This window comes from Pan paniscus, chromosome 11 (genome assembly GCF_029289425.2).
Source record: "Pan paniscus chromosome 11, NHGRI_mPanPan1-v2.0_pri, whole genome shotgun sequence".
In the NCBI taxonomy this organism is placed as follows: domain Eukaryota; kingdom Metazoa; phylum Chordata; class Mammalia; order Primates; family Hominidae; genus Pan; species Pan paniscus.
This window is the reverse complement of record NC_073260.2, coordinates 40,740,205-40,765,465: the sequence shown is the minus strand read 5'-3', so window position 1 is coordinate 40,765,465 and position 25,261 is coordinate 40,740,205. Positions and strand designations below refer to the sequence as shown.

Genomic DNA, 25,261 nt, shown 5'->3' with positions numbered 1-25,261 from the left:
CCTAATCCACCTTTCTTGCCCTGTGCCCTAGTCTTTGCAATGTCCCTGGAGGTGACCTTGCCCAGCTCTCAGTTGACTGGGGGGTTGTGTTCTCCAGCTTTGGCCAATAGGAAACTCTTTGCCGACAGCAAGGCTAGAAGCCAGGACCTTGCGGAGGCCCTTGGTGAGCACTGATTGATTAAGAAATGTGCTTTCAGACACTGCAGGCCCAAAGGTGACTGTTTCCCAGGCCGTTCAGCTCTCTGTCCACAGTGTCTCTTGCAATCAGTCACCTATGTGCTGGCCACATCTGAATGGCTCAGCATTATCCCCTCAAAGTCCTACTTTCCAAGCTTTGCTTGCACAATTCCCTCCTCCCACAGGGTGCTTCCCACATCTTCTACCTCCTGTCCTTCAAGGCCAGCTCAAAGGTTGCTTGCAGTGAAAGGCCCTTCCAGGTTCCACCCTGTGAGAATTCAATTCACCACCTCCTCTTTGTGCTGCTGGAGTTCTTACTTGAACCTCTGCTAAGAGGATCTTCAAATCTTCCTCACAGCATTTTTGTATTTGACACTATTATGACACTTACTATGTATCAGGCAGTGGCTGAAGTCTTCAGCAGTCACGGATAACTATCAGTTTTGGTAGCCGTCCTATGAAGCAGGTACTATTATTATCACCCCATTGTACAGAGAAGAACACTGAGGCACAGGGAGATAAAGTGGCTTGCCCAAAACTAACACAGCTAGTAAGTGCTCTTACCAGGGTCACTTGCTTGCATGTGAGTGGCCTACATTGTCCTGTGAGCTCCCTAAGGGCAGAGGTCACACCCGAGTCAAGTTTGGATGGCCCAGGGCGTGGCAGGAGGCAGGTGCTCCAAGCTTGCTCCTGAATGGAACTCAGTGTCCAGCATGAGGTCACCTCCCCTGTGTGGCAAGCTGTGGTGGCCAGCAATATGGATATTAGTCCACCCAACATCCAGCCACTCTGAGCGCCTCCCTGGGCCACCTTTAGAGTCTTTCTTGAAGTGCTTAGGAGGATGAAATAGAAAGTGCATTCTCATCCATGAAGCCAACAGTGTCTACACATACAGCTCACCATCTATAACCTTCCACTCTCTCTGGGGCTTGGCCTAAGGGCCTTCGGGAACAGCCATGATAGGTGACTCCCGGGAGTCTGGCTGGATCCTGGGACCCCAAACAGCAGGACCACAGACCCCATCTGGCTGGACTGTAGCATGCCTGGCAGCTGTGGGTGGTGCCAAGGGCACTGGGCTCAGAGTCGGGCCAACTTAGACTCGCTGCCTCACACCCCAGCTCACCATGCAGATCCACAGTTTCTCCAGGTATGAATGGGACTAAAGGCAAGAATTCTTCTTTAGTTGTTTAGTTGTTAAAATAATACCAACAACTAAACAATGAGAATTACAAATGCTGTGCAGTGCTAGAGTTGACTATTTCTTCCAAATGCCTCATTCAGTAACACCCTGGTAACAGAGGAACCATTTTATAAGAACTAAATGAGACACCAACTGCCCTTCAGACTTTACCGGGTCGATACAAATGACATATTCCTTGGAATGCTCAAAGAAGAGATGGGGGTAGGGCAGTCTGGGCTTTCTCTTGGCAACACTTGGCCCAGTTCTCCCTCGACCCCCGGCGTGGCCTATGTTGATAGATCAGCGAGTGTTCCTCACCCGGACACCTCGAGGTTCCTCAATCCCAGCCTCTAAGCCAGGCTTAGCTGCCACCCTCAGCTCCCTTCAGCTCTGCCTTGCTACCATGGCCTCATCAGAAGCCTGAGGTCTCCTCTGAAACCAGGATGAGGTCCTGCCCCCTGATGAGGTCAATCTTGGGACAGAGGCCCCCATTCTCCAGGGCCACCCACTCAGGGCCAAAACAGAAAGTGAGGGTTTCAGTCCCGGGCATCGAGCAGTTTCCATGTGCACTGATCTACACAGATGCCATCCCCGGGCCCCTCCATGTCCTCAGGTGGTAGCAGGGGGCTCCAGTATCAGCTATATCTCTAAACTAGCCTTGCCCTCAGCAGCCCATGCTCTGGCCCCCACCCAAGGCAAGGTCTCCCTTGCAGATCATTTTGCCTTTCCTGCCAGCAGGCCCCACTACATCCTAACAGTTTCAACCCCAGAGGCTGGGAGTCACTCTCCTTCCTTTCCCTCCCAGAGGACCCACTGTTCTTTAGACAACATGGCTATTGATCCTCAATGACTTGAAAGCTTCCTAAGGGGAGGGGCTTTAGAATGTCATCTGAATACGGAGCCAGACCAGAGCTCAGAGCTGACCCTGGGCCTCTCCATCTCACAAGTTTTAAGCTCTTTCTACTACACCTTGCCACTATCCAGGTGCACATATGAAAGCAGCCACACAGTGCCCAGCACATAGTAGGGATTCAATAAGGACCTGTCCCTGTCATTTTGTTTTCTCCATTGTGGACACAAGGTTGGAATTAGGGCCTTCCAGGCCACAGCATGCAGAGAATTCTGAGCAGCCAGGTCAAAGCCCATCTGATGGTTAAAAACCCAGTGTCCACAGGAGCCTGGCTGCTCTCCTTTTGAGGAGGAGGTAGCCAGCTAGCAACTGTTGCCCCCAAACTCTCAAGCCAGACTCATCATTTCCACACTGCCTGGCCCAGAACCCTGAGATCTCCACCAAATACTTGTATATCTGCTTGGAGAAGCCAAAGCTCTTTCTGGAGAAAATGAAAATGCCCAGCACACAGGCATTCCAGCCGCCCACTCCTGGGCTGCAGTGGACTGGCCCAGTCTGGGTATTTCATATTTTAAGCTGGTGGGCTAGGCTCTCCCCCAGCCACCCAACTAGCAACCCCCCATGATTTGAGGTCTAGGTCCCGCTGATGGCCAGGATCCCAAATTGATGCTTACAGAAGACAGCCCTCACTAACTTTCATGCTCCCAAGTTTCTGCCCTGAGACCCCTGATCAATAGCCTGGCAGTGGATGGCCTTGGGCCTGACACCTGCCAAAGACAGATGATTGGTTTTTGAAGACATTTGACAGTTGAGAGGAAACACGTTAACTACCTCTTGTTCTAGATTCTTCGGTAAGACAGCCTGCTAGGGTCACAGAACCTCAGTTCCCTGAAGAACTGCTTTCAGAGTGTTATAATCTAATACTGTGTCTTCCTTTATTAGGGGGTTAAATGATCACTCACATGAATGACATCGCTGTGTCTTCTATAAAGATGTTATTGGAAATATCCAATGGTCCTGAGAGAATGGCCCAGAATTAATTACTCTTTGTGTTTAGTTTCAGGCATATTTTATATCTGCACCACTTTACAGCTTCTTAAAGCCCTTTCACATTAATCTTATTTCTCTCCCTTCCTCTCTTTCTCTCTTTCTCCGATCTCTATAATAACTCTATGAAAAAGCAGAGCAGACATTACTATTCTCATTTTATAGGTGATAAAACTAAGGTGCAGAGAAGTTAAATGACTAGCTCAAGGTCATCCATTAGAGAGCATCAGCATTGGGTCACCCATGGAGAATCCAGAGCTCTTTCCACTGAACTGCCCTGCCTCTAACCTAAAAGATTTGTCTCTGGAGCCTAAAAGGAAATGTGTCCTCATCACACAGGAACATCAGAGCATCTCTCTCTTGCCTTCAAATCCAGTGTTCAACTGGAACAATCCATTCTTCACAGATGCCTGATAACATCTTCTCTCTCTGTTCCACTTAGGGGCCCAGTTGTGATTTTTATCCAAAATTGTTCTGTTTTACCTTGTGTTTAGCACCACTCATGCGAAACGCATTTGCAATGCACCAGGGGCTGTGCTGGGTGCTCCAGACACAGAGACCTTCATTCACTCACAAATATTCTGGAGTACCTGCAGGCTCTGTCCTGGGCTTTGGGGCATGGCAGACACCAAACAGATGCTGTGCCTGTCCTCATGGACTGGCCCAGCTCATAGCCTGGCGGGGCAGTGGACAATAACCAGTAGTGATTATAAAGCAGAGTTATAAAGACTTCACTGGGGACACCAGCCCCAAGGGCCAGTGGATGGTTCACCACTGAGCTCTCGGCGCACCTCAAATCCTTCCAGAAATGGATGGGGCTTAAAGACACCCCTTAACTTAAAAATCCCATTCAATGAAGCTCAGACACAGATCACAACTTCTTCATTGGCCTCAAACACACAGTCCCCCACTGAAATAAGAACCAGTTTTTATGCTGCTACACAGCAATTCACATTTTCATATGCATTATAATAAAATGATAACAGTAAAACTTAGTATAAAATCTACTCAGTGTGGATCCCTATGCTCAATGCTTTACATGAATGTTCCAGGTCAACCCTCAAAATAACTCTCTCACAGAGTATCATCCCCATCTCACGGACAAGGACTCTGGGGCTTAGGGGACAGGCAGTGTCAGCATGCACACACAGGTTGACCGATGCACAGTGTCTTTCTACAGTGTCCAGCTGTCTCCCCCACACCCCACAGGCACTGAAAAACAAACTAGCATGCCATTTATAAACATCAAGATTGGCCTCAGAATCCTCCAGCCTTCACTCAGTCTCCAAATAGTTACTGAGCACCTACTATGTGCTAGAAAGTGTGCTGGACATTATGGTGAGCCAAAACAAACCAGTTCTTGCACTCATGGAGTTCACAGTCCCCTTGTGAAGCAGGAGGGAGACCAATAGGGATCAAATAATCCAACAAAAGTTAACTTGCGGCTGTGATAAGCAGTACAAAGGAAAGTTCATGGTTCTTAGAGAAAACGTGATAGCGGATTTTGCCTAATCGGGGAGGACAGAGAATGCACACTTGATCTAGGATTTAAAAGATGAAGAAAGGTGGCAAGAACATTCCAGGCCACAGTAACAGCTTGTGCAAAGGCCCTGTGCAGGGAGGAGCACACTCATCCAAGACACAGAGAGGACCATGTGGCTGGGCCTGAAGAAGAGAGGGAGAGTGCTCAGCAGCAATGCTGGGAGTGGGCAGGGCAGACTCCAGAGGGCTTGCAAAGCTGTGGGAGAAGCTGTGTTCCCACCCCAAGAACAATGGTGAGTCCCTGCAGGGTATCAAGCTGGGAGGCCGCTGGACTGGTTTGCTGGGTCAGTGGTCTTAATTGTCTTCTGTACCTGGGGGTGCCCATACACACCATCACACTCCTCATGCTGCATGGTAACGATCCCTGGGCCTCCTCCCCCATGTGCCTTTGAAAGCACAGCTATTTTGGAGTTATCTCCCTACACTGTGTAACAAACCCAGAGCCTGGCACCAAGTAGGTGCTTAGCAAGTATAGCCTAAATTCATAAAGGAAGCACCACTATTACCCTTGAGATGATCCGAGTCTATCAGGAGACACACTCAGACATAAACACTGCCATCCTGAGTAAACACAACCGAAGGTGACAAGTTCTGCAAGCGACAAGTTCTCCAGGTGCCAGGGGATAGAGAGCAGATCTGTGTGAGTCAGGTGTGTAGACAGACACTTAAAGTGAGTAGAAAGTGCAGGGTTGGCTGTATATGACTGAGTGGGTGGACAGAGAAATGGGAGAGGGTGGGGTTGAATCCGAGGGAGAGGCAAGCAGTTGGGGGTGAAATTTGCAAGCACAAAAAGCATTGCCGCTTGTTTTTATCGGAGAAAAAAAACTTGCCGCTTGCTTTTATGGGAGGAAAATAACTATATGAAGATGGTGGTTAACTCAGAGCGTAAGCTGCAGAGATCAAAGTCAGACCATCCAGATTTCAAATCCCAGCTCGACACTTGGTTGGTTGTGATGTTAAATACGTCACATAAGCTCTCTAAGCCTCATCTGTAAAATGCAGACAATAAGAGCAAGGACCGCCGGGCGCGGTGGCTTACGCCTGTAATCCTAGCACTTTGGGAGGCCGAGGCAGGCGGATCACGAGGTCAGGAGATGGAGGCCATCCTGGCTAACACGGTGAAACCTCGTCTCTACTAAAACTACAAAAAATTAGCCGGGTGTGGTAGCGGGCGCCTGTAGTCCCAGCTACTCGGGAGGCGGAGGCAGGAGAATGGCGTGAACACGGGAGGCGGAGTTTGCAGTGAGCGGAGATACTGCACTCCAGCCTGGGCGACAGAGCGACACTCCGTCTCAAAAAAAAAAAAAAAAAAGAGTAAGGACCTCATAGGACTGTAGTGAAGACGAAATGAATGAATGCTGCAAAGCACTGACATAGGTGCCGACATATAGTAAGCACTGGATAAAGGTGAGCTACTGTTGTTCTAGTTTCTTTTTCTTCATCTACCCACCTGCAACTAAATGTTCCTATTTCCTTTTCCTTTGATTATGACCATGACATTTAGAAGCTCTCCAAGGGCTTCCCAAAGTTTCTAGAATTCCCAGAGTCCAGGAAGGACCTCTGAAGGGTTACTTGGGCTCCAGAGGATGCTTTGTGGAGTGACAACCAAGCCAACTTTCCCTTCCATCAAAGCCAAGGCACTCTCAGCTGGACTGGGCGGGGGCATTCGCATGGGCTCTGGTCATCTGCCCCAGAGTGGGCATGCGGGTCCCCATCTGCCACTTACATCCCTGAAACAACTCTGGGCATTTTTCAGAAAGGCTTCAGTGAATGGTAGTTCTAGAAACAAGACGATTTGGATAATACAGTGATGATTATTATAAGTATGGCTGTTGCTTTCAAAATCAGTTTTCTCTGAACAAAGTCAAGTGGATCATAAGAAGAGTGTGAAAAATATCATTTTTCTCTGTGCCACCTCCTGACCCTGTACCATGAGAGCAGCAATAATGCATCACTCCACAAAGTCCTTCTTTGGCTAGATTTTATCTGAACAGTGACTGATGATGTCCTTGCCAAATGGCAGGAGAAGGGGGTCTGCTTCCGCCAGCAGCTGTGGAACACGGGCACTGATGAAGACAGATGAGTCCACGCACTCAATACTTTGGATCTACCACTAATTTTCTAGATGACAATGACACTTCATCCTTCCAGCAATGCAGACTACTCTAAAAAAATCAGAAAGGTAGAAAATCGGCAAAAGAATGCCCCCATCAGCCCAAAAAAGTGTTCAATATTCATTCACACAGGCAAGAATTTTCAGACTCTTTAACTCCAGCTCATAACCAATGTACTCTTACTTTACGCACAATTCTTTTTTTTTTTTTTTGAGATGGAGTCTCATTCTGTCACCCAGGCTGGAGAGCAGTGGTGTGATCTCAGCTCACTGCAACCTCCACCTCCCAGGTTCAAGTGATTTTCCTGCCTCAGCCTCCTGAGTAGCTGGGATTACAGGTGCGTGCCACCACACCCAGCTAATTTTTGTATTTTTAGTAGAGACAGGGTTTCAACATGTTGGTCAGGCTGGTCTCGAACTCCTGACCTCGTGATCCACCCGCTTCGGCCTCCCAAAGTGCTGGGATTACAGGCATGAGCCACTGCACCCGGCCTTTACTCACAATCTTGGTTATCTAGTTTGGGGTCCAGACCTATTCTGTCACCATCAGGGAGACGGTCCCTTTCAAGCTGAGCATACCCAGTTCCTGAGTTAGTCCTGGCCATAGAAGAATAAAGAGCAGAAGCTTCTGACCCAGGAGCAGGGAGCCTGGAAGAAGCCTTGCTATTAGGGGATTCCAGGGAACATATTTTCTCACTATGCCCAGATCTGCACTGGACCACCTGACTCACCAAGGCTGATGAACTGGCTTCATTCCCACAATTTCTGCCAGGACCAGAGCCCAGTCTAGCCTCCTTTGGCTCTCGTGCTCTCTGGAGGCGAGAGTGAGATATCAGAACATGTTTCCTAAGTCCTCCGTCCACTGGTTAGCGTATTGCTCCAATAAACTGACCTCCTAAAACCATAATGCTTCTCAGAAGCCAGAAAGTATTTATTTCCTAGGTTTTGATGTACCTTGGAGGATGGTGCATATATTTGTCAGAGACGAAGAAAATGACATCAGCTTTGCACAAAATCTTCTATTGGAACACCCAAGCACCCTTTCCCCTTTTACACCACAACTACAGAGCCCCCGAAAGCACTAAATAATAAGAACCCGAAAGAATGAATAAAGAGCAAGCAGAAAGCTCACCCTCACATGGCTTGGCATACAAAGCACTTACTCCATTTGTTAAAACTCTGCCCATTAATCCTCTTAGAACTGGAGAGCTGGAATCCAGGCTTTTAGATCTATTTGTTCCATAAATATTTATTGAGCTCCTGCTCTGTGCCTGGCCCTGAGATAGTGCCTAGGGGGACCACAGAGGAGCCAGACACACCCAGTGCCTGCCTTTTTGGTGCTAACAGTGGAGTGGGGATCCTCGATTAGTGCTGCAATTCACAGAGAACAGCAAAGACTTCCCTGTGGTCTCAGCAACTAACCCAGCACCAAACCCAGATGCTGACCCTATCTGGGGCTCATACACCCACGGTTTCAGCCTGGCTCCTCTGTGCATCCCTAGAAAGCCAGGTACAGACAGGAAGGCATTTCACCAGCCTCACTGTGCACTGTTACATAACGCTAGAGAAGAAGAAGAAAAGAAAGTAATAGAATGCAGCTGCTCACTGGGCAAACTATGCCATTTAATTTCCTCACCTTCCTAAAACCAAAATAAGTAACAAAAAAGTTAGAGATAAGAAGTCACTTACATTTTACTCCCAAACAACATGGAGGATGACCAACCAGGTGCCTGGAGAAGGGGAATGCCTTCCCTTCCCCCACATCCTCTGCTAACCCCTCCTGTGGCTGGGCTATGCCACGTGTAATTGTTTTTGTCTATCTTGATCACCTGTTGGACAGTGAGCTCCTCAAGGGCAGGATCTGTGTTTCATCCAGCTCTGTATCCCAGAGCCTAGAATAGGGCCAGGTGTAGTAAGTAGTAGGGCATTGTAGAAGAAACAGGCAGTGTCTGTGGCAGCCAACCAAGTAGGCCCCACCCTCCTTTAAAGAGAGAACCTACAGGAGGAGATGCAATCAGCTAATGGTCATCAGCTGCAACACCTTTAAGACCTGCCACAGCCTTCAAGCTAAGAGCAAAATCTCCCAAGGCAGACCTCAGCCAATCACTGAGTTGGGTGGGGATTCTAGAGCCTGGCTCATTGGGTCTGATAGGAAACTCCTGTAATGGATAATCTTGGCTCTGGAGCTCTTCCTACCCAACTCTCCTTCCTTCTGCGTCTCCTTCCACAGGTGTCAGAACAGCATCACGGACAGAGCATTTCCTTACCTATTCTTTTATCTTTCACAGGGATGGCTTCCAAGATCTCTTATGCTTACAAGTCTATCTTGGCATCTCCTTCCTGAAGGACCCCAATTGACAAGTGTCCATGGCATCCATATGCTCCTTATGTTTCCCAGCCTCCTCTGTAGTTAGGCTGGCCATTGACTATTTCTGGCCAGTGGAATATGGGTAGAAATAATATGTGTCACTTGCAAGTGAAGGTGGTTAAAAGTCCAGTGTGCCTTCCCTCTGGATTCTTCTCTTCCCCATCTTCCTGAAGCCTTAAGATGGGAGACTCACAATACAAAAGTGGCCTGGCTCCTCGCGTTACCACCTGGAGGAGAGCCACCCAGGACGACCTCTGACACACTGGACTTTGTGTGGGCAATGAATAATCTTACTGTGTTAAGCAATTGAGATTTCAGGATTTGTTTGTTAATGCAGCATAGCCTCACCCACCCTAACTAACAAAAGACATATCTCCTAGATACTATCCATTTAGTACCCCTGTTGCATCGTTATCTTGTGCTTCCAGCTTGCTAATTTCCCTGCTGAGATCTCAGATCTCTGTATGAAGAAGTTGATGTTACTCTGCCCACAGGGAAGGAAAGTCAAATACACAAAGAAGGTCCCTTTAAAGATAAAGTGAGTATGCTAACATTCTTAGCCCAATATCAAACATTAAACAGGCCCTTAGTGTATTAGTTCCACCCACCACCCCAACTCAGTCTTTAAAAAGGAATTTGGGGACAGAGAAGTTATGTCCGTGGGTGCCTGGCTAGGTGTGAGGAATTTCTGGGGCGCTCATATTGCCCTCATATTGGGGAGCTCGGGGTTTGGTGCTGGTAGGCACACGCAGAGGGCAGCTACAGCTCAGCAGTTTGCTTAGCCCTGATATGTAGTGCCACCTCAGTCCTTAAATGAGGGAGGAAGACCCTGGGGAAGGGACAAGACCAACCATCCCAGAGGGTGCTAACTCAGAAAGCAGACTCAAATCGATGCACCTCCAGTTCAGCTCCTCACCATTTACTCATGCAGGCTGCTCATTAAGCTCCATAAGGCCCTGAGGGATGAGACTGACCCTACCCTCAAGAGCTGCCGGCCAGCAGGGGAGAAAGTGACAAACAACTATGATACCGGCAGAAGGAAAGACACGCCGGGAAACACACATGAATAAAGGCCACAGTGTCTGCACCCTCTTCTGCCAGCATGCCTTCTCTGCAACACAGCACCAGAAAACAAGGGACCCGTCACACTGCTTTGTATTTACTTTAGGCTTTGAGCTGCCCCACCCATTAGACTTATTCCTTATAACAGCCCTGTGAGGTCAGCACAATGATCCCCAGATTGTACGGAAATAATAACAATGGGAACAACAGAGCAGCGATATTTCCTGAGCACTCGCAGTGTGCCGAGCATTGATTGGATTATGTCACCTGGATCATCTCATTTGTCCCTTATGCACCTGATAAGGCAGTTAGTATATCAGCCCCATTTCATCGATGAAGAAACCGAGGCAAACAGACCTCCCCAAGGTCACCAAGCAGGTGAGTGGTGCCCAAATGAGGATACAAACCCAGGTCTCCTGACCCTAGGGCCAGGGCTTATTGGACAGGTGTGAGGTGAGCACTTGGCCTCACCCCTGCAGGGACCCTCTCTCCTTGTTCCCCTAGGGTGCATCTAATTCCAGTGACTGTTCTGCCAATGACACACCCCCTCCCCAGACATTGGTTCCCTCTCTGTTGCCCCTCCTGCCCTGTCGGGTCTCAGTGCTGCCCGTTCTTCACAACACCCCCTCCTGCCTCCCTGTCTCCATTCAGGCCCCATCACCGCTCCCTTCAACTGTTATAGTAGCTTCCCAGCCCCTCCGACTCCAGGCTCATTCTGTCTCCAGTCCAGCCTCTACATGCTCACCAGCCTTGATAGGACCACACCCATGTTCAAAGACATCGCACGGCTCCTTGCAGCTCCAGATTAAAGTCCGACCTTCCTGACACAGCATTCAAGGCCGTCCACACCCAGCACCAGCTACCTTTTCCCTCTACAAACCCTGCATTTCCAAACACACTGCACACTTTTTTGCTTCATCTTTGATCTGGAGACCCTTCCTGGTATCCAATGTCCATTTCCCAGAGCTTCTGCCTCTCTCTGTCAACTTTATATTCACTCTTCCAGGCTTATCTTCTCCAGGAGGTCTCTCTGGTCCTATATGATCTTCCCTTTCTCTTAATGCCCCTGGCTTCTATTGTTTCTTTCTTCAGTTTAGCACTCCCCAACTGCCTGCCTTTGTGGCTATTTGTGATCAGACCCACTGGCATACAAACCCTTAATGGCCTCTGATTTCCTTGGAGGAATCACCTCTCCCCAACTCTGTGTTCAGGTGGTTGGGTGAAGCTGACCTCACCTCCCTCTCTCATCATGAAAGGAGGGCAGAAGTTCTAGGCCTGTCCCATCAGGGTCATGTGACTTGTTCGTGGATAAACACATGACCCAATTCAAGCCAATGAGATATAAACTTGAGACTTTCGCTGAAACAGTTGGGAAAGAAACACTCTTCTTACTGGAGTTTCTAAACTGGAAGTGTGTAAACCTGCAGCTTCTAGAGGCCATCTGTGCCACCACATGGGTAGAGCCTGCCTGAGAGTGAAGCCAACACAGAAGAAATCAAAGCCAAGAGGCAGAGAGGAAGATATTTTTAAAGATATCATTTGAGCCCCTGGATTTGACCATGCCTGCATACAGCACACCTTAGGTTTTTTCAGTTATATGAACCTGTTAAAGTTGGCTTTCTGTCATTTGCATCAAGAGTACTAAACAACACACTTACTAAGGGCCAGGCAGCATGCTGGGCAGTGGGGGTGCAGCTGCAAAGAAGATGTAAGCCTGAACCTGAAAGAGCTCACGTTCTTTTTAAAATTTTTAAATTTTATTTTGTTTTATTTTTGAGACAGAGTCTTGCTCTGTTGCCCAGGCTAGAGTGCAGCAGCACAATCACAGCTTACTGTAGCCTTTACCTCCTAGGCTCTAGCAATCCTCCTGCCTCAACCTCCCTAGTGGCTGGGACCACAGGCACATACCACCATGTCAGGCTAATTTTTTATTTTATGTAGAGACAGGGTCTCCCTATGTTGCTCAGGCTGGTCTTGAACTCCTTGGCCTCAAGCAATCCTCTCACCTCAGCACCCCCAAAATGCTGGGATTACAGGCATGAGCCACCACACTCAGTCTATCTTTTTATTTTTAAATAAAATAAAAATAAATTTATTTTTTAATAAAATTAAAAATTTATATTTTATTGTATTGAGATTTAGTTAACTGTATTGAGATTTAATACAGTTAAATCTGTACTGAGATTTAATTAACTTATACACTTTAAAAGGGTGATTTATATATATATATATAAAGTGTATAATTCCATGGTTTTTAGTACATTCACAGAATTATGCAACCATCTCCACTATCATTCTCTACCTTGCATTAGAAATGATGAATACGTTCTTGCCCTGTTCTCTGTTCACCAGCTGCCTCTCTCAAACCCGGGGCTATGTTTTACACCTTTCTGCAGCATCAACAGCTCCAGTAGGTGCTCAGTAAACACCTGCTGAGCTGTACTCAGACCTTTTTAGGAAGCACAGCCTCAATTCAACAGTCCTTTAAATCCTTTTTAAAGCATAGTGAATAAGGGAAAAGATATTTGGCAAAGCCACTCAAGAAAAAAGACATGCTCACCAATCACTGGGATTTCTACATTGGATCTTGGCATCAGGGTGGTCTTTCTGACAGTTGTACCCCTAGACTGGGCTCCTTGGCTCCCTGAACTTTCCCTAAGTTTATTATTGAATGATTTAAGATAGTAACACATGAGAAAACATATAGGTCCAACAATAGGGGAATGATTAAATACATATGGTTCACCCACAGGATAGAATAGTATACAGCCACCAAAAATCATCTTTACAAGGAGGATTTGAGGACATGGGGAAAAACCCATGATACAATGTTAACTGAAGGAAAAAAACATAAAAGAGCACATGGAGTATGATCTCAAGTACATAAAATAGTAAAAAATGACAACTGGAAGGGAATGATGCTAATTATTAGATGTTATTATTTTTGTGTAGATGGATTATGGGCAATTATTTTTCTTTATGCTTCTCTGTAATTTTCAGCTTTTCCACAATGAACATTAATCAAATTGAAAAAAAAATCTTTAACTCATTCCTTGGCTATTATTTTATTTTATTAGTGTGGCTAGAATAAGAAACAATCACATGGAGAACATTTCTGAAGACAGGAAGATCACTTGAGCCCAGGAGTTCAAGGCTGCAGTGAGCTATGATGTACCACTGCAGTCTGGCTTGAGCAAGAGAATGAGACCCCCAACTCTTTCAAAAAAAAAAAAATCATTGTCTCTCAGATTTTTTAGATCAAACATTAAGTAATATGGTACATTTACCTTTTCACCTTGACTGCCAGGAAGCTCAGAGCTAAAATATAATACTCAATGCAATAAATTTTAGCCCAGGTTCTTGGTATAGTAACTTCTATGCTTCTACATAGTTTCTGATGCTTTCTTTTATCTGTATTTTCAGTTGTCTTGCTTGTTCAAATCCTCATTGGAATATATAAACGAGTATTTGCTGAAGCCATTTGGTGTTACACCAGAGAAGCAGAGATTCTGATAGACAGGTATTCTGTTAGGCTGTTTCATTTTTACCAACACATGGCATTGAGTGAGGTTTTGAAAATCTACCACTATTCTACTTACAGAAGAGGGTCAATCTGGTTGTAGGAGGCTCCTTTATTGAGACAGATTGTCCCCAGGGACCAGATTAACCCATTCCTTGCTAAATCTCCATCTCTCTGCAGATCATATGGATAAAGGTCCATACTGGTGCCCATAGTCACTGGCCATTGAGGCCACTGATTGACAGCAAATGTCAGCAAATCCAGCCAAAATCTGTTCACCACATCCAACCTGTGTTAAAGTCTACAAACAATGTGACAGAGCCTACAAATAATTAGGCAGTGTCCACAAAGACAGCCAATCTGAATAAACTAGACCCTAAACACTCTAACACTAGCCACAAACATTCTTTAGATCGCTCTAGATTTTGCTGCAAATTACCTAGACTGATCCTTCCTTCACTCTGGCTCAGGGAGAAAGCACCTCTACTTTAAAGATAAGGCCACTTGTGAATTCACAGGAAATAAAAATGAAGGAAGGGAGCTGGGCACGGTGGCTCATGCCTGTAATCCCAGCACTTTGGGAGGCAGAGGTGGGCAGATCACCTGAGGTCGGGAGTTCAAGACCAGCCCGACCAACATGGAGAAACCCCATCTCTACTAAAAATACAAAATTAGCTGGGCATGGTGGCATATGCCTGTAATCCCAGCTACACGGGAGGCTGAGGCAGGAGAATCACTTGACCCTGGGAGGTGGAGGTTGCGGTGAGCCGAGATCACGCCAATGCACTCCAGCCTGGGCAACAAGAGCAAAACTCTATCTCAAAAAAACAAAAACAAAACAAAACAAAACAAAACAAAAAAGAAGGAGGAGGAGGAGGGGAGGCAGCAGGACACATTTATTTAGTGCTTACAGCATGCCAGAGCACTGGCCGCTGAGCCTGCCAGCTCAGGGCATCTTCTACCCTGGCCTGTTATCTTCCTTAAGCTGTGTGTCACCTGCAGAGTACGCATAATATTCCCACCTAGGCTTAGAGAGATTAAATACCCAGCTCAAGGTCATCCAGGGTGGAAATTAACCAGTTTCTCACTAAAACCCAGGCCCCACCTACCCCAAAGCCCTGGCTCTGGGCCCCTTCAAAAGGCTAGAGACACTTCTCTGTTTGCACGAAGCTAAAATTATCTTCTGTCTTCCTTCCCACTGTTTTCTAAATATTCCCACGAATTGAAGAGTCTTCTGACTGTCTCATCCTCTTGACTTTGGGTCCTTTCACTCAGAAAGTCATCAAGACACACTCGAAAAATAAAATGTAAAGGCTTCAACCCACACCCTGAAACGAAGCACCCATCTCTTTGCTGCCACAAACAGGCCAGTATGAAATCTCTTTCAGGGAAGCTTTCTAAAGGGAAGAAACTGATGATGAAAACATTATGCAGCTGACAATACTTGGTGATGATGCAAGCAGGGCTGCCCTATCTAAAAATGTGTTTGTCCCCAAAAGACCGGCTTTGCAGTGACCCCTCCAGAAGAATATGTGCAGTAGCAACAGAGAAACTGTCAAGAAGATATGCCTCCGTGTAACTGCATTTCTGTCTCCATTTATGTGTGCCAGACAAGTACCCCCACAGAACTTGAGATGCTCAGGCAAAGACGAGGGCGATAGGAATGTCATTCGGAAATGATTTCACACCGGGTTAGCCCTGCACAGCCAGCCAGCTTGCATCCTCTGGGGCAGAGGACGCCTCTCCGCCTGCAGCAGCCTGCGCATACCGCTGCCAACTGCCACCGGTTCCTTCACCTTTTATTTACAGCGCAGGGCAAGCTGGTTCACCGGTGAAGCGGGGGAGGCAGGGAATAAGATACAATCTAGATTCTGCTCTTTCTCTGGGGACATAAAGAGGGTCCGACCAAGGAGGAGGGGAAGCCCAGATTGCACCACCAGAGCAGTAGCGCGACCCTCCTCCCAAAAGGGTTCTGCACCTGGACTCCAGCAGAAGCGCCCGGAGAGTCCCAGGAAGCCAGGATCAAGCCCAGCGCCTCGGCCCCGCTCCGCGCGATGGAAGAGGCGCCAACTGAGCGTACTGCACAGGAAATCACTGCCCCCTTCAGGCCGCGTCTCAGACGCTGCGGTCGGAGCACAGGGGCTCGCTCGGTCCGGAAAAACTCGCAAACCCGACCTTGCGCGGCCAGCGATCGCTCCTCCAGACCCGCTCCGCGCGCTCCAGCCCCGGGCTGGCGGTGAAGGTCCGCTCTGGGGCTTCAGGCAGAACCCAAACCGAGGGCGTGGGGAGGGGTCTTGGGATGGAAAGCCCTTGGCTCTCTGGCTCCGCTCAGGACTGCTCTCCAAGTCTGTGCTCCGGCTGCTAGGTCGGATGCTTCAAGCCTGAGCCGTGAGAAACTGCCTGCAGCCGCCCGGCCAACAGCAGCGGCGCGGCCGGACACCACTGCACGTCCGGGACGAGAACTGCCAGGGCACTTTCTGAGCAACTAACCCGAGGCGGGGGTCTCCTGAAATCGCTCTGGCCACAGGCAGCGCCGGGCACGTCCAGGCAGAAGCGCTGCAGAGCCGGTGGCCCCACACCTGCCCGCGCGGAGCGGGCTCAGAGCTGCTGGCGCGCACCAGGCGCCCAGCCACGCTGCACGCTCAAGCCCCTTGGGTTCCGGAGCCTTCCGGACCTCAAAGCGCGGCTCGGCTTCCCTGGGGGCCTGTGAGCAGGCCCGCGGCCCCTCCGGCCCTGGGTGGCCCAGTTTGCAGTCAATGCGCCTGTTCCTCCCACTCGGTACCTCGCAGCCCCATGAGCGGGACCTGGACAGGGACAATCAATGTAGGCCTTTGGGGGTCCAGTCCCCACCTTCTCCACTCCTTTTTCTCTGGTCAAAAGAGACCCCAGTCTTCTATCCCACCCCCACCCCTCCCCACACACACATACACACATAAGACCGGAGGAGGGGGTGCTTGGCAAATGTTACCAGCTGTGCCAGCCAAGCCCAGCAGGACCGCGGGGGTGAACACTGGGCACCAGCCCTCTCTGCCCTCGGCAGGCGCGGGCCGGTCAATCGGGGATCTGACCAAAGGCCGGAGGTTGCCTGTGTCCAAACCACCCACCCCAATGCCCCCCGAAGCCCCGACGGCAGGGGCAGCCGGACACTCACCTCGGTGTCATAGAGCCGCAGGTCGAGGAAGTAGGGGCGCAGGAGTGACTCGTTGCGGATCTGCTCGATGGCCAGTTCCACGGCGGGGAGCACACCGCGCCCGATGCTGCCCTTGGCCACCTCCTTGGTGAGCGGCATGAGGCCCATGATGGAGAGCGGCGGGCTGCTGGGCGGCGGCCGGGGGGCGCCCCGCGCCCAGCCCCAGGCCCCGGGCGCCAGAGGCAGCAGCAGCGGCAGCAGCAGTAGCAGTAGCAGGCGCGCGGGCGGCGGTGGCGGCGGCGGCGGCGGCCCGGGCTGCCCGGAGCTCCGCGGGGAAGCCATGCCGCGCCGCGGGCTGCGGGCGCCGGCTCACTCGGCCCGCATGGCCTGGCCCGGCCCGCCGCCCCGCGCCAAGGTCTTCCCGCGGCGCCCGCGCAATGGCGCCGGCCCGGGCCCCGGCTCCGTCTCGGGCTAGGGTTCCGGCTCGGCTCAGAACGGCCGCGGCGGCGGCGGCAGCGGCGGCGCCCGTGACGGATCAATCACGCCGGGAAGGGGTGGGAGCGAGCGGAGTGCGGGAGGCGGGGAGCAAGCGAGCAAACGCGGAGAGGGGGGCCGGCGTCTCCGCGCGCGCCTCTCTCCAGCGCGGCCGCCCCGCACCGGGCCGCCTCCGCCCGCCCCCGTGCGCGCTCTGAACCGCTCTCCCGCCGGGAGCTGCTAGGCGGCAGCCCCTGGAGCTCGGCCGGGGGAGGGCGGACGGCAGGAAACGCGGGAGGCGAAGGCGAGGCTGCTCAGGGGCGGCTCGGGCCGCCTCCAGGGACGGGGACGAGCCGTGCGCGCCGGGGGAGGGGAAGGCGCTGGCGCTGCGGCGGCCGCGGGGAGGGCCACCTTCCCAGCACACGCACACACGCGCCCCCGGCCCTCCGCTGCGCCAGCTGCCGCTGCCCGCCGACCGCTGACCTCCAGGCACCAGAGCGCCCGGGGACAGCGATCTGGGAACCGGGACCGCGCGCTGGCACACGCAGTGGCCGCCGCCGCTCCGCCGAGCGCTGCCTGTAGCACCTGCACGGTGGTTTGGAACCGCTTCTCGGAGGTCTGGCCGGGAAGGTCTGGGCAGGAGAATGTTCCACGAAGGCGTCCCAGAGGCATCTGCAGCCTACGCTCTCCCGTTCTTTTCTGGCGCCCACGAGCCCCTGACCGAGTCCCGGGGGTCGCTGAAGACGCCCACGGGTGCTCGAACGCCCGTTGGTGCCAGGCTGCCCGGCCTTTAGGGCCTTGGCTGAGGACACCCCTTTCCTCCCCACCAGACGGAGCGACCGCCCTTTGCCAACCCCAAGCAAAGCTGGGGTCCCAACCTTACGTGCGCTACCGCCCCCTCCAGGCATTTGACCTCCCCGCGTCCCCATTCTTGATGGGCCCCGCCCTAGAAGTCTCCCGGGGTCTGAGCACTATCCTCAGGCCAGGGCGGGGCCGCGCGCCCCTGGACTTGGCCCTCTCTCTGCCAGGTCGCACTGGCCAATCTTAGCCAAAGCAGTCCCGAGCCAGATGTACCCGAGTGAGCTGACCTAAGACCTTGGGTTCCTTGTGCCTCTGCATACTTCAAGAATGGGAAACGTGGTCATTAATCTATAAAGTCCCAGGGGCTGATTAATGCGAGGAACACAGTAGGACATCAAATCACAAAACATACTTGAGCCTGAACCAGGGACTGTGGAAGATATCGACGACCTTGTAACAAGAATGGAAGTTTGACCTTCGCTGAGTACTTACTGTGCGCCTTATGATGTAATCCCCACAACTGCCCTGTAAGCATACTGTGTTACTCACCCTTACTTTACAGGCGAATACACTGGTGCTCAGAGAGGTTCTGTAGCTAGTGGAAGCACACAGAGCTACTGAAGGACCGGAACCCAGAGCCAGCAGGAACTCCGTGCACAGTGCAGTGGGAGCCAGGGATGTGGGACTGCAAGTTTCCTCTCCAGGAGGAGCACTGCCCTGACTCAGTTGCTCTGGACGTCGATTCCCTCCGGCATATGGTGAGGGATTTGGACCGGATGATGATGATGATGGCCACACACCAGCTCTACTGGAGTGAGGCAAGGGCAGCTCTGAATCCAGGCTGAGTTGTTAGGAAGCACAAAGATGTGAGTGGAGGCTGAGCAGAACTACTAGAGAGTACCTTGGACAGCGCCAGGGAAACCAGGCCAAATTCTGTCTGCCCTAACTTCTCTTTCCAGGCTTCTGTAGACTCCACCTCTCCCGGCTCCACTTGGCATTTCCTTTTCCCCAAGCTGGAGGGTTTGCATGAACAGAACTCACCTGAGCATCTCCTCCAGGAAGGGAGGAAGGAAGGGAGGGAGGGAAAGAAATGGTCCAAAGGACAGTGTAATCCCCAGATACTCGCTCAACTGCTGTCTCACTTGACATCACAAATATCCTCCAGTCATAGTCTTCTGGCACCTGCCATTCCTCAAACCCTTAGCTCAGGTTTCTGAATGAACATTTTCACTTGTTTTTTTTCTTTTTTCTAATTCTTTCCTTTAGTCATTTGTGTCCTCCTCGCAAGCTGTGCCAATATAGAGTGTCCACTGACACCTACATCTGGGAATAAGTTGAAAGCTGGGTAACTTTGCCTGACATTTACTAAGGGGTTGAAGGCCCTACATGGCATCCTGCCCTACAGCCCCTCTGTCTTCTTTTATGGTGGGGTGACCTGGCCCCAAGACGCATGACCTGGGATCTACCCTGACCCAGGGGGCACCAATCTCACTCTCCATCAGCATGGCTCCAGGCCAATCTCTGATCTCACAGCCCACTCCTAATGCCTGGGCATCCCTCTGGTTCCAAGATCTTACTCTGGCCTGGTATTACAGTTTGGGTAACTGCATCCCTGATGTGCTTCCTGAGTCTGAGTTCCTGCCTCAGTCACCAGCCTAGAATGCATGTTCCTCCAGAGCTGGGGTCCAGCGTCTTGCTTTATAATAATCATTCATTCCTTTGACCAGTGTTTTGAAGGGCATGCTACCTGCTAGGCACTGTCCTAGGAGCTGATGATATAGGAAGGAAAAAACCAGACCAAAATCCCTGCCCTTGTAGAATTGACATTCTAGTGGAGAAAGAGAAACAATAAATAGGAAGAAGAAGATATGTTAGTATGCCCATTTATGAAAAGTGCTATGGTGAACAAAAAAGCAGGAAAGAGGATTGAGACTGGCAGAGTGGGACTGCAATTTGAAATAGGGAGGTCAGGGAAAGACACACTAAGGTGACTCCTCAGCAAAGACATAAAGAAGGTAAGTAAGAGAGACAGGCAAATAGTGTTCCATGCAGAGGAACAGCAAGGGCAGAGGCTCCGAGACAGGAGTGTGCCTGGCATGTTCAAGGAACAATGTGGAAGCCAATGTGGTAGAGCAGAGTGGGCAAAGGGAAAGCAATCAGATCCAAGGTCAAAGGCAGGTAGGACTGTATGGGGCCTCAGCACTGGGAGGGCACATGAAACAGCAACCATGGGAGGCTACCGGGTGGAGCAGTGACATGATCTGATGTATTTTAAGAGGATCACTCTGGCTGCAGAGTGAAGAACCGTTAGCAGGGGAAAACAGTGTGAGCAGGAATACCTGTTAGGAGTCTCTACTACAATAAGCACATTTGGTGGCCAGGCCAGGGTATAAGCAGAAGAGAGGATGAGAATTGGCTAATCATTGTGCTTCTTATTAATTGGAATAAAATGCATTGGCCAAGTCCCAGAATGTGGAAAACACTTGATTCCCTTGAACTCATCTACCTTTTAAGAGATGTAATAGAGACTTAGAAAGCAACGTGCTCAGGTTGCACCTCCAGGACGTAATGAAACATCCGTGTTAGCCCAGGTCTGTATGGCTTAAATTATTATCTTGTTTGCATAATCCTGTTTCCTTAGCAATCTTTTCTCACAAACCCTCTGCCTACACACAGAAGCCAGTCTCTAAACCCCAGCTCAGAGGTTGAGAGATGGTGCCCGCTTCCTTTCTGGGGATTTTGGGCTCCATGGTCCAGCTGGCTCCCTGTCAACAGGACACTCCATCCCTTTGAACAGGATCCTGATGCTGGGAAACTAACCAGGCCTTTCTCTGCTGTCTGCTCTCCTTCCTTATTGGGCTGACACTCTGTGCCACCCAGGGCTGCTCAGATCTGCCCTCCAGAGCTGCCTCCTTCCAGGAACTGGGTCCAGTTTTTAACACCCTTTTCCCCATTTGATTGTTATCCATGCCTGCCTCTACTCTAACTCCTAACAGCAGCAAGGTCTTCTCTCACTTTCTTCTTTAAAACAAAACAAACTATATATATATATAGTTGATATTAGGTTGGTGCAAAAGTAATTGCAGTTTTTGCCATTGAAAGTAATGGTAAAAACTGCAATTACTTTTGTACCAAACTAATATATAGGATTGAGGCTGGAAGGGTGGAGCTGCAATTGTGTGTGTGTGTGTGTGAGAGAGAGAGAGTGTGTGTGTGTGTATGGTTTACATACACACACACAGGCACACACATGCCATCTTTGCAAACATCTCCCATGTTATTTCTCATTCATGTTTATATGGAAATGTTTCTTTCAACCAAGTAGTTGGCAGCCTATTTTTTTTCTTGAAGTGCATTATTTATTTTCATTTCCTTGCTTTTTTAAAAATGGTAAGTTATGAATGATGGCTCTAAAAAAGACTAACTGAATGAATCTAAGTTGCATATCCCTTTTCACAAGGCATGTTTTTTAAGCCATAAAATTAGGTTTCAGGTATCATATGTGGTCTGGTGACACAGCTTGAGTAATAACAATAGCTACCATTTATTAAACAACTACCTACTCTGTGCCAGACACCTTGGTATGCATCATCTTAATCTTCACATCTGCCTGAAAAATTGGTGTTAGGATCCCAGTTTTGCAAATTAAGAGATTAAGGTACAGCTTGATGAAATGGTGTGCCTAATGATAGTTGGCAGAGGCAGCAAGGGGGTCCAAACCCAGTACTGTCTGACCAGTCCTGTCAAACCCAGTCCTGTCTGACCCCAAATTCCTGCATTTGTCTCCGCTCTACTTGCCTCTCCTTGAAGATGCCTTTATAGAACTGAATAGGACAGCCTTAAAGAGACAAAGAACATTGCTGAGGGTCCACACCAGAAAGAAGTGAAATGAGCTAGCCAGGGAACTCCACTGAGTTAAAGAGAATCTGGGTCCTCTTTTGGGTTATCAGGGAGGAGAGTGTCTGGCCTGGAGAGTCTATGACTAAATCCTTCAAGAGTCAACAGCGGCTGGGCACGGTGGCTCACACCTGTAATCCCAGCACTTTAGGAGGCAGAGGCGGGCGGATCACGAGGTCAGGAATTCAAGATCAGCCTGACCAACATGGTGAAACCCTGTCGCTACTAAAAATACAAAAAAAAAAAAAATTAGCCGGGCATGATGGCACGGGCCTGTAATCCCAGCTACTCAGGAGGCTGAGGCAGGACAATTGCTTGAACCCAGGAGGTGGAGGTTGCAGTGACCCGAGATCGGGCCACTGCACTCCAGCCTGGGTGACAGAGCGAGACTCCATCTCAAAGAAAAAAAAAAGAGTCAACGGCAAGGCTAGGGCAGGCCAGCAGAGCCCAGAGCCTCCTCCTTTACCCATACTCCTCATGTGGTCTGAGAACTGTGGAAGATCGATTCAGGTCAGTGGGACAGGTCCTGAATGAACACAGAAAGGACATTTAGCTTGTAATTGGGTGGTCTCCAGAACAACACAGACTGGCAACAGGGATTAAATCCTCTCTCATTTAGAGGTTTCAAAAACAATTAGATTATTAACAAAGGGGACCCAGGATGGACGAGAGGGAGAGTTTTAGAACAGAACCTTAGATGAAGAACAGGCTTAGGAAGCCTCTTTTCCTACCCCTCCAAACATATGAGTCCCTCTTTACCCCTTAGGGACAGTGGTGAGTTTTGGAGTCAGGCAGCCCTGGCCTCAAATTCTGGCTTCCTAAGTATTAGTGGTGCAATTCTGAGTAAGTTACTTAACTTCCCGAGCTTCATTTTCTCCATCTGTAAACTGGGAACAATAATGGTTCCTCTTTCATAGGGTTATTGTGAGGATTAGATAATGACAATAGCTAACACATAGTGAGCATTCACATGTGCCAGACACTGTTTAAACCACTTTACATGTAATTATCTCCCTTATTAAGATAATGCATATAAAGTTCCTAACACAGTACTAGGTACTTATTAGGCATGTAATAAATAATTATATTACTGCTAAAGATGGCAAGATCAGTGCCTGCTGAGGTTCCCACTTCATTACTTGATTCATGAGGTTTTCACACATTTTTTTCTTAGGCTCCACCAGTAGGCCTTTCTACAGCTTTTACCGGGTTTTAACCTGTTGCAGGAGTCCACAGCACTCCCTCTCACCCATGGCAGTTCCTTCCCAGAGATAGTTCCTAGGCACCCCCTCACTCTCCACCTCTAGCCAAGTCTTCTTCTTTGGGAGAAATGCCCCCAAACCTCCCCTGGCCACAAGTCTAGAGTCTGCTCATGGCTCTCCTCAAAGACATTACCCAGAACCAACCACAAAACCCTCCACCTGGGCCAAGAAAGATGTAGAAGAGCATGGCTGCCCTTCTGTGCTCACACCTGTGACTGCTGTCCCCACTGTCCTTATAGTCCAGATTTACCCACATTTTGCTAGCAGCTGCATCACCCCTTTGGCTTATAGGAAGCTTGTGGTTCTCTAAGAGCCCTAGGTTTGTTTTCTATGGGGTTATTGTTGCTGATGCTTCAAAAGAACAGCAAGCCACAACTCTCTAACATTACTCATCAGCCGTTTAATTTGGAGGCCTCTGAATAGGATTGAAACATTTCACCTTTGACCATGTCCTGATGTTGCAGCCTGTTGAAGGCATCCTGTGTGGTGAGTCTCTTATCACTCATATTCACCATCCCTCTCAGTTAATGCCATTGTCATTGCACAATAGGATTTTCTTTCTCATCCTATAGCATTAGTCAAAATGTTAAATAGGAGAATGCCAAAGACACACCCTGTGACTGCCCACACTGGGGGTCATCTGCCGCCTCTGGTTCTACAATTAAACCTACTGAAAATTGCTCCCAACTTCCACATTCTGCAGTCCTCATTTCTCTATCTTGCACTCCTGAAAATCATGAAAAGCCTTGCTAAAGCCCAGCTGAAACCCTGATACATGCTACCTCTTAATTTCTCTGACCTGTCAGATGAATAACTCCATGAATAAGGGTGGTCGTAACTGGGCTGGCTCTTGGTGAACACACCCACCCTAGGGAGCACTGCTCTCCTCTGTGTGATCACACATCATTTATCCAATCAGCTCTTCTCAAACGCTGCTGACAATAAACACCCAAATCCCCTACTGCTGAAGTCACCATTTTAGGCTCTTAGGAAACCTGAACCCTGCTGCATCCCCTGCCACCTAACCCTCCCTTTCACTCATCTCCCAAAGATCCTTCAGATGCTCTTTCTGGATCCTAGCTACAGTGTCCTGCTGTCTTGACAGGTACTTCATCTGGCCCTGGAGACATAGGCTCATTGAAAGCTTCTAGGTGCCCTCTAACAGTCTCCTCATCTTTCATTTTATGCTTGCTCCACTATCTCCTGTTTGCTGGTCATTCTCCACCAATACATCCTGTGTGTCTCTGTTACAGGCCTGGAGATGAGAAAATTCTGCATTCTTTTCAACAAACGTCCATGCTTTCTCCTAATGCACCACACAAAGTCCCTTTTGCGGTCCATGGCATTATCCCAACGCTTCAGGTCATTCTGGGATTGAGCGCTTGCAGGGTCCAACAGCTTCCTGATACCTCCATTCCAGATCCTGACTTTCAGTTTCTCTCCATGGCCCTAAGTATGTTTCATAAATTTTATTGAAATATAACAGACAGTTCAATGAATTTTCCCAAAGTGAACACACCCATGTAACCACCATCAAGAACCAGAACATTACCAGCACCCAAAAGTCATGTTGCTGGCCAGTCACTCACCTTCTCAAGGGTGACCACCATGCTGACTCTGCTAACACTGTAGATTGGGTTTTGCCTCTTCTTGGGCTTGATATAAATGGAATCACCATCTGTCCTTTTGTGCCTGGCTTCTTTCACTCAACATCGTGAAAGTTACCCATATTGTTGTATATGATTGTAGATCTTTTATTCCCATTGCTGTACGGCATATATCCTTCAGAGAAACTCTCCTGCAGGCCCCTAAGGAGAGATGTACAAGGACACTTACAG

General features: G+C 49.4%; 1 protein-coding gene across 1 annotated transcript in view; it reads right to left on the bottom strand.

The window, feature by feature from the left end:
* GABBR2 (gamma-aminobutyric acid type B receptor subunit 2) overlaps window positions 1-17,715 on the bottom strand; it is a 422,753-nt gene extending 405,038 nt beyond the window's left edge. Inside the window, exon 1 of the mRNA XM_003820625.6 lies at window positions 17,011-17,715. Within this exon, the coding sequence (XP_003820673.4) occupies window positions 17,011-17,331 (321 nt within the window). The 5' untranslated portion in view covers window positions 17,332-17,715. The remainder of the gene's footprint in view (window positions 1-17,010) is intronic.
* Window positions 17,716-25,261: the final 7,546 nt, after the last annotated feature.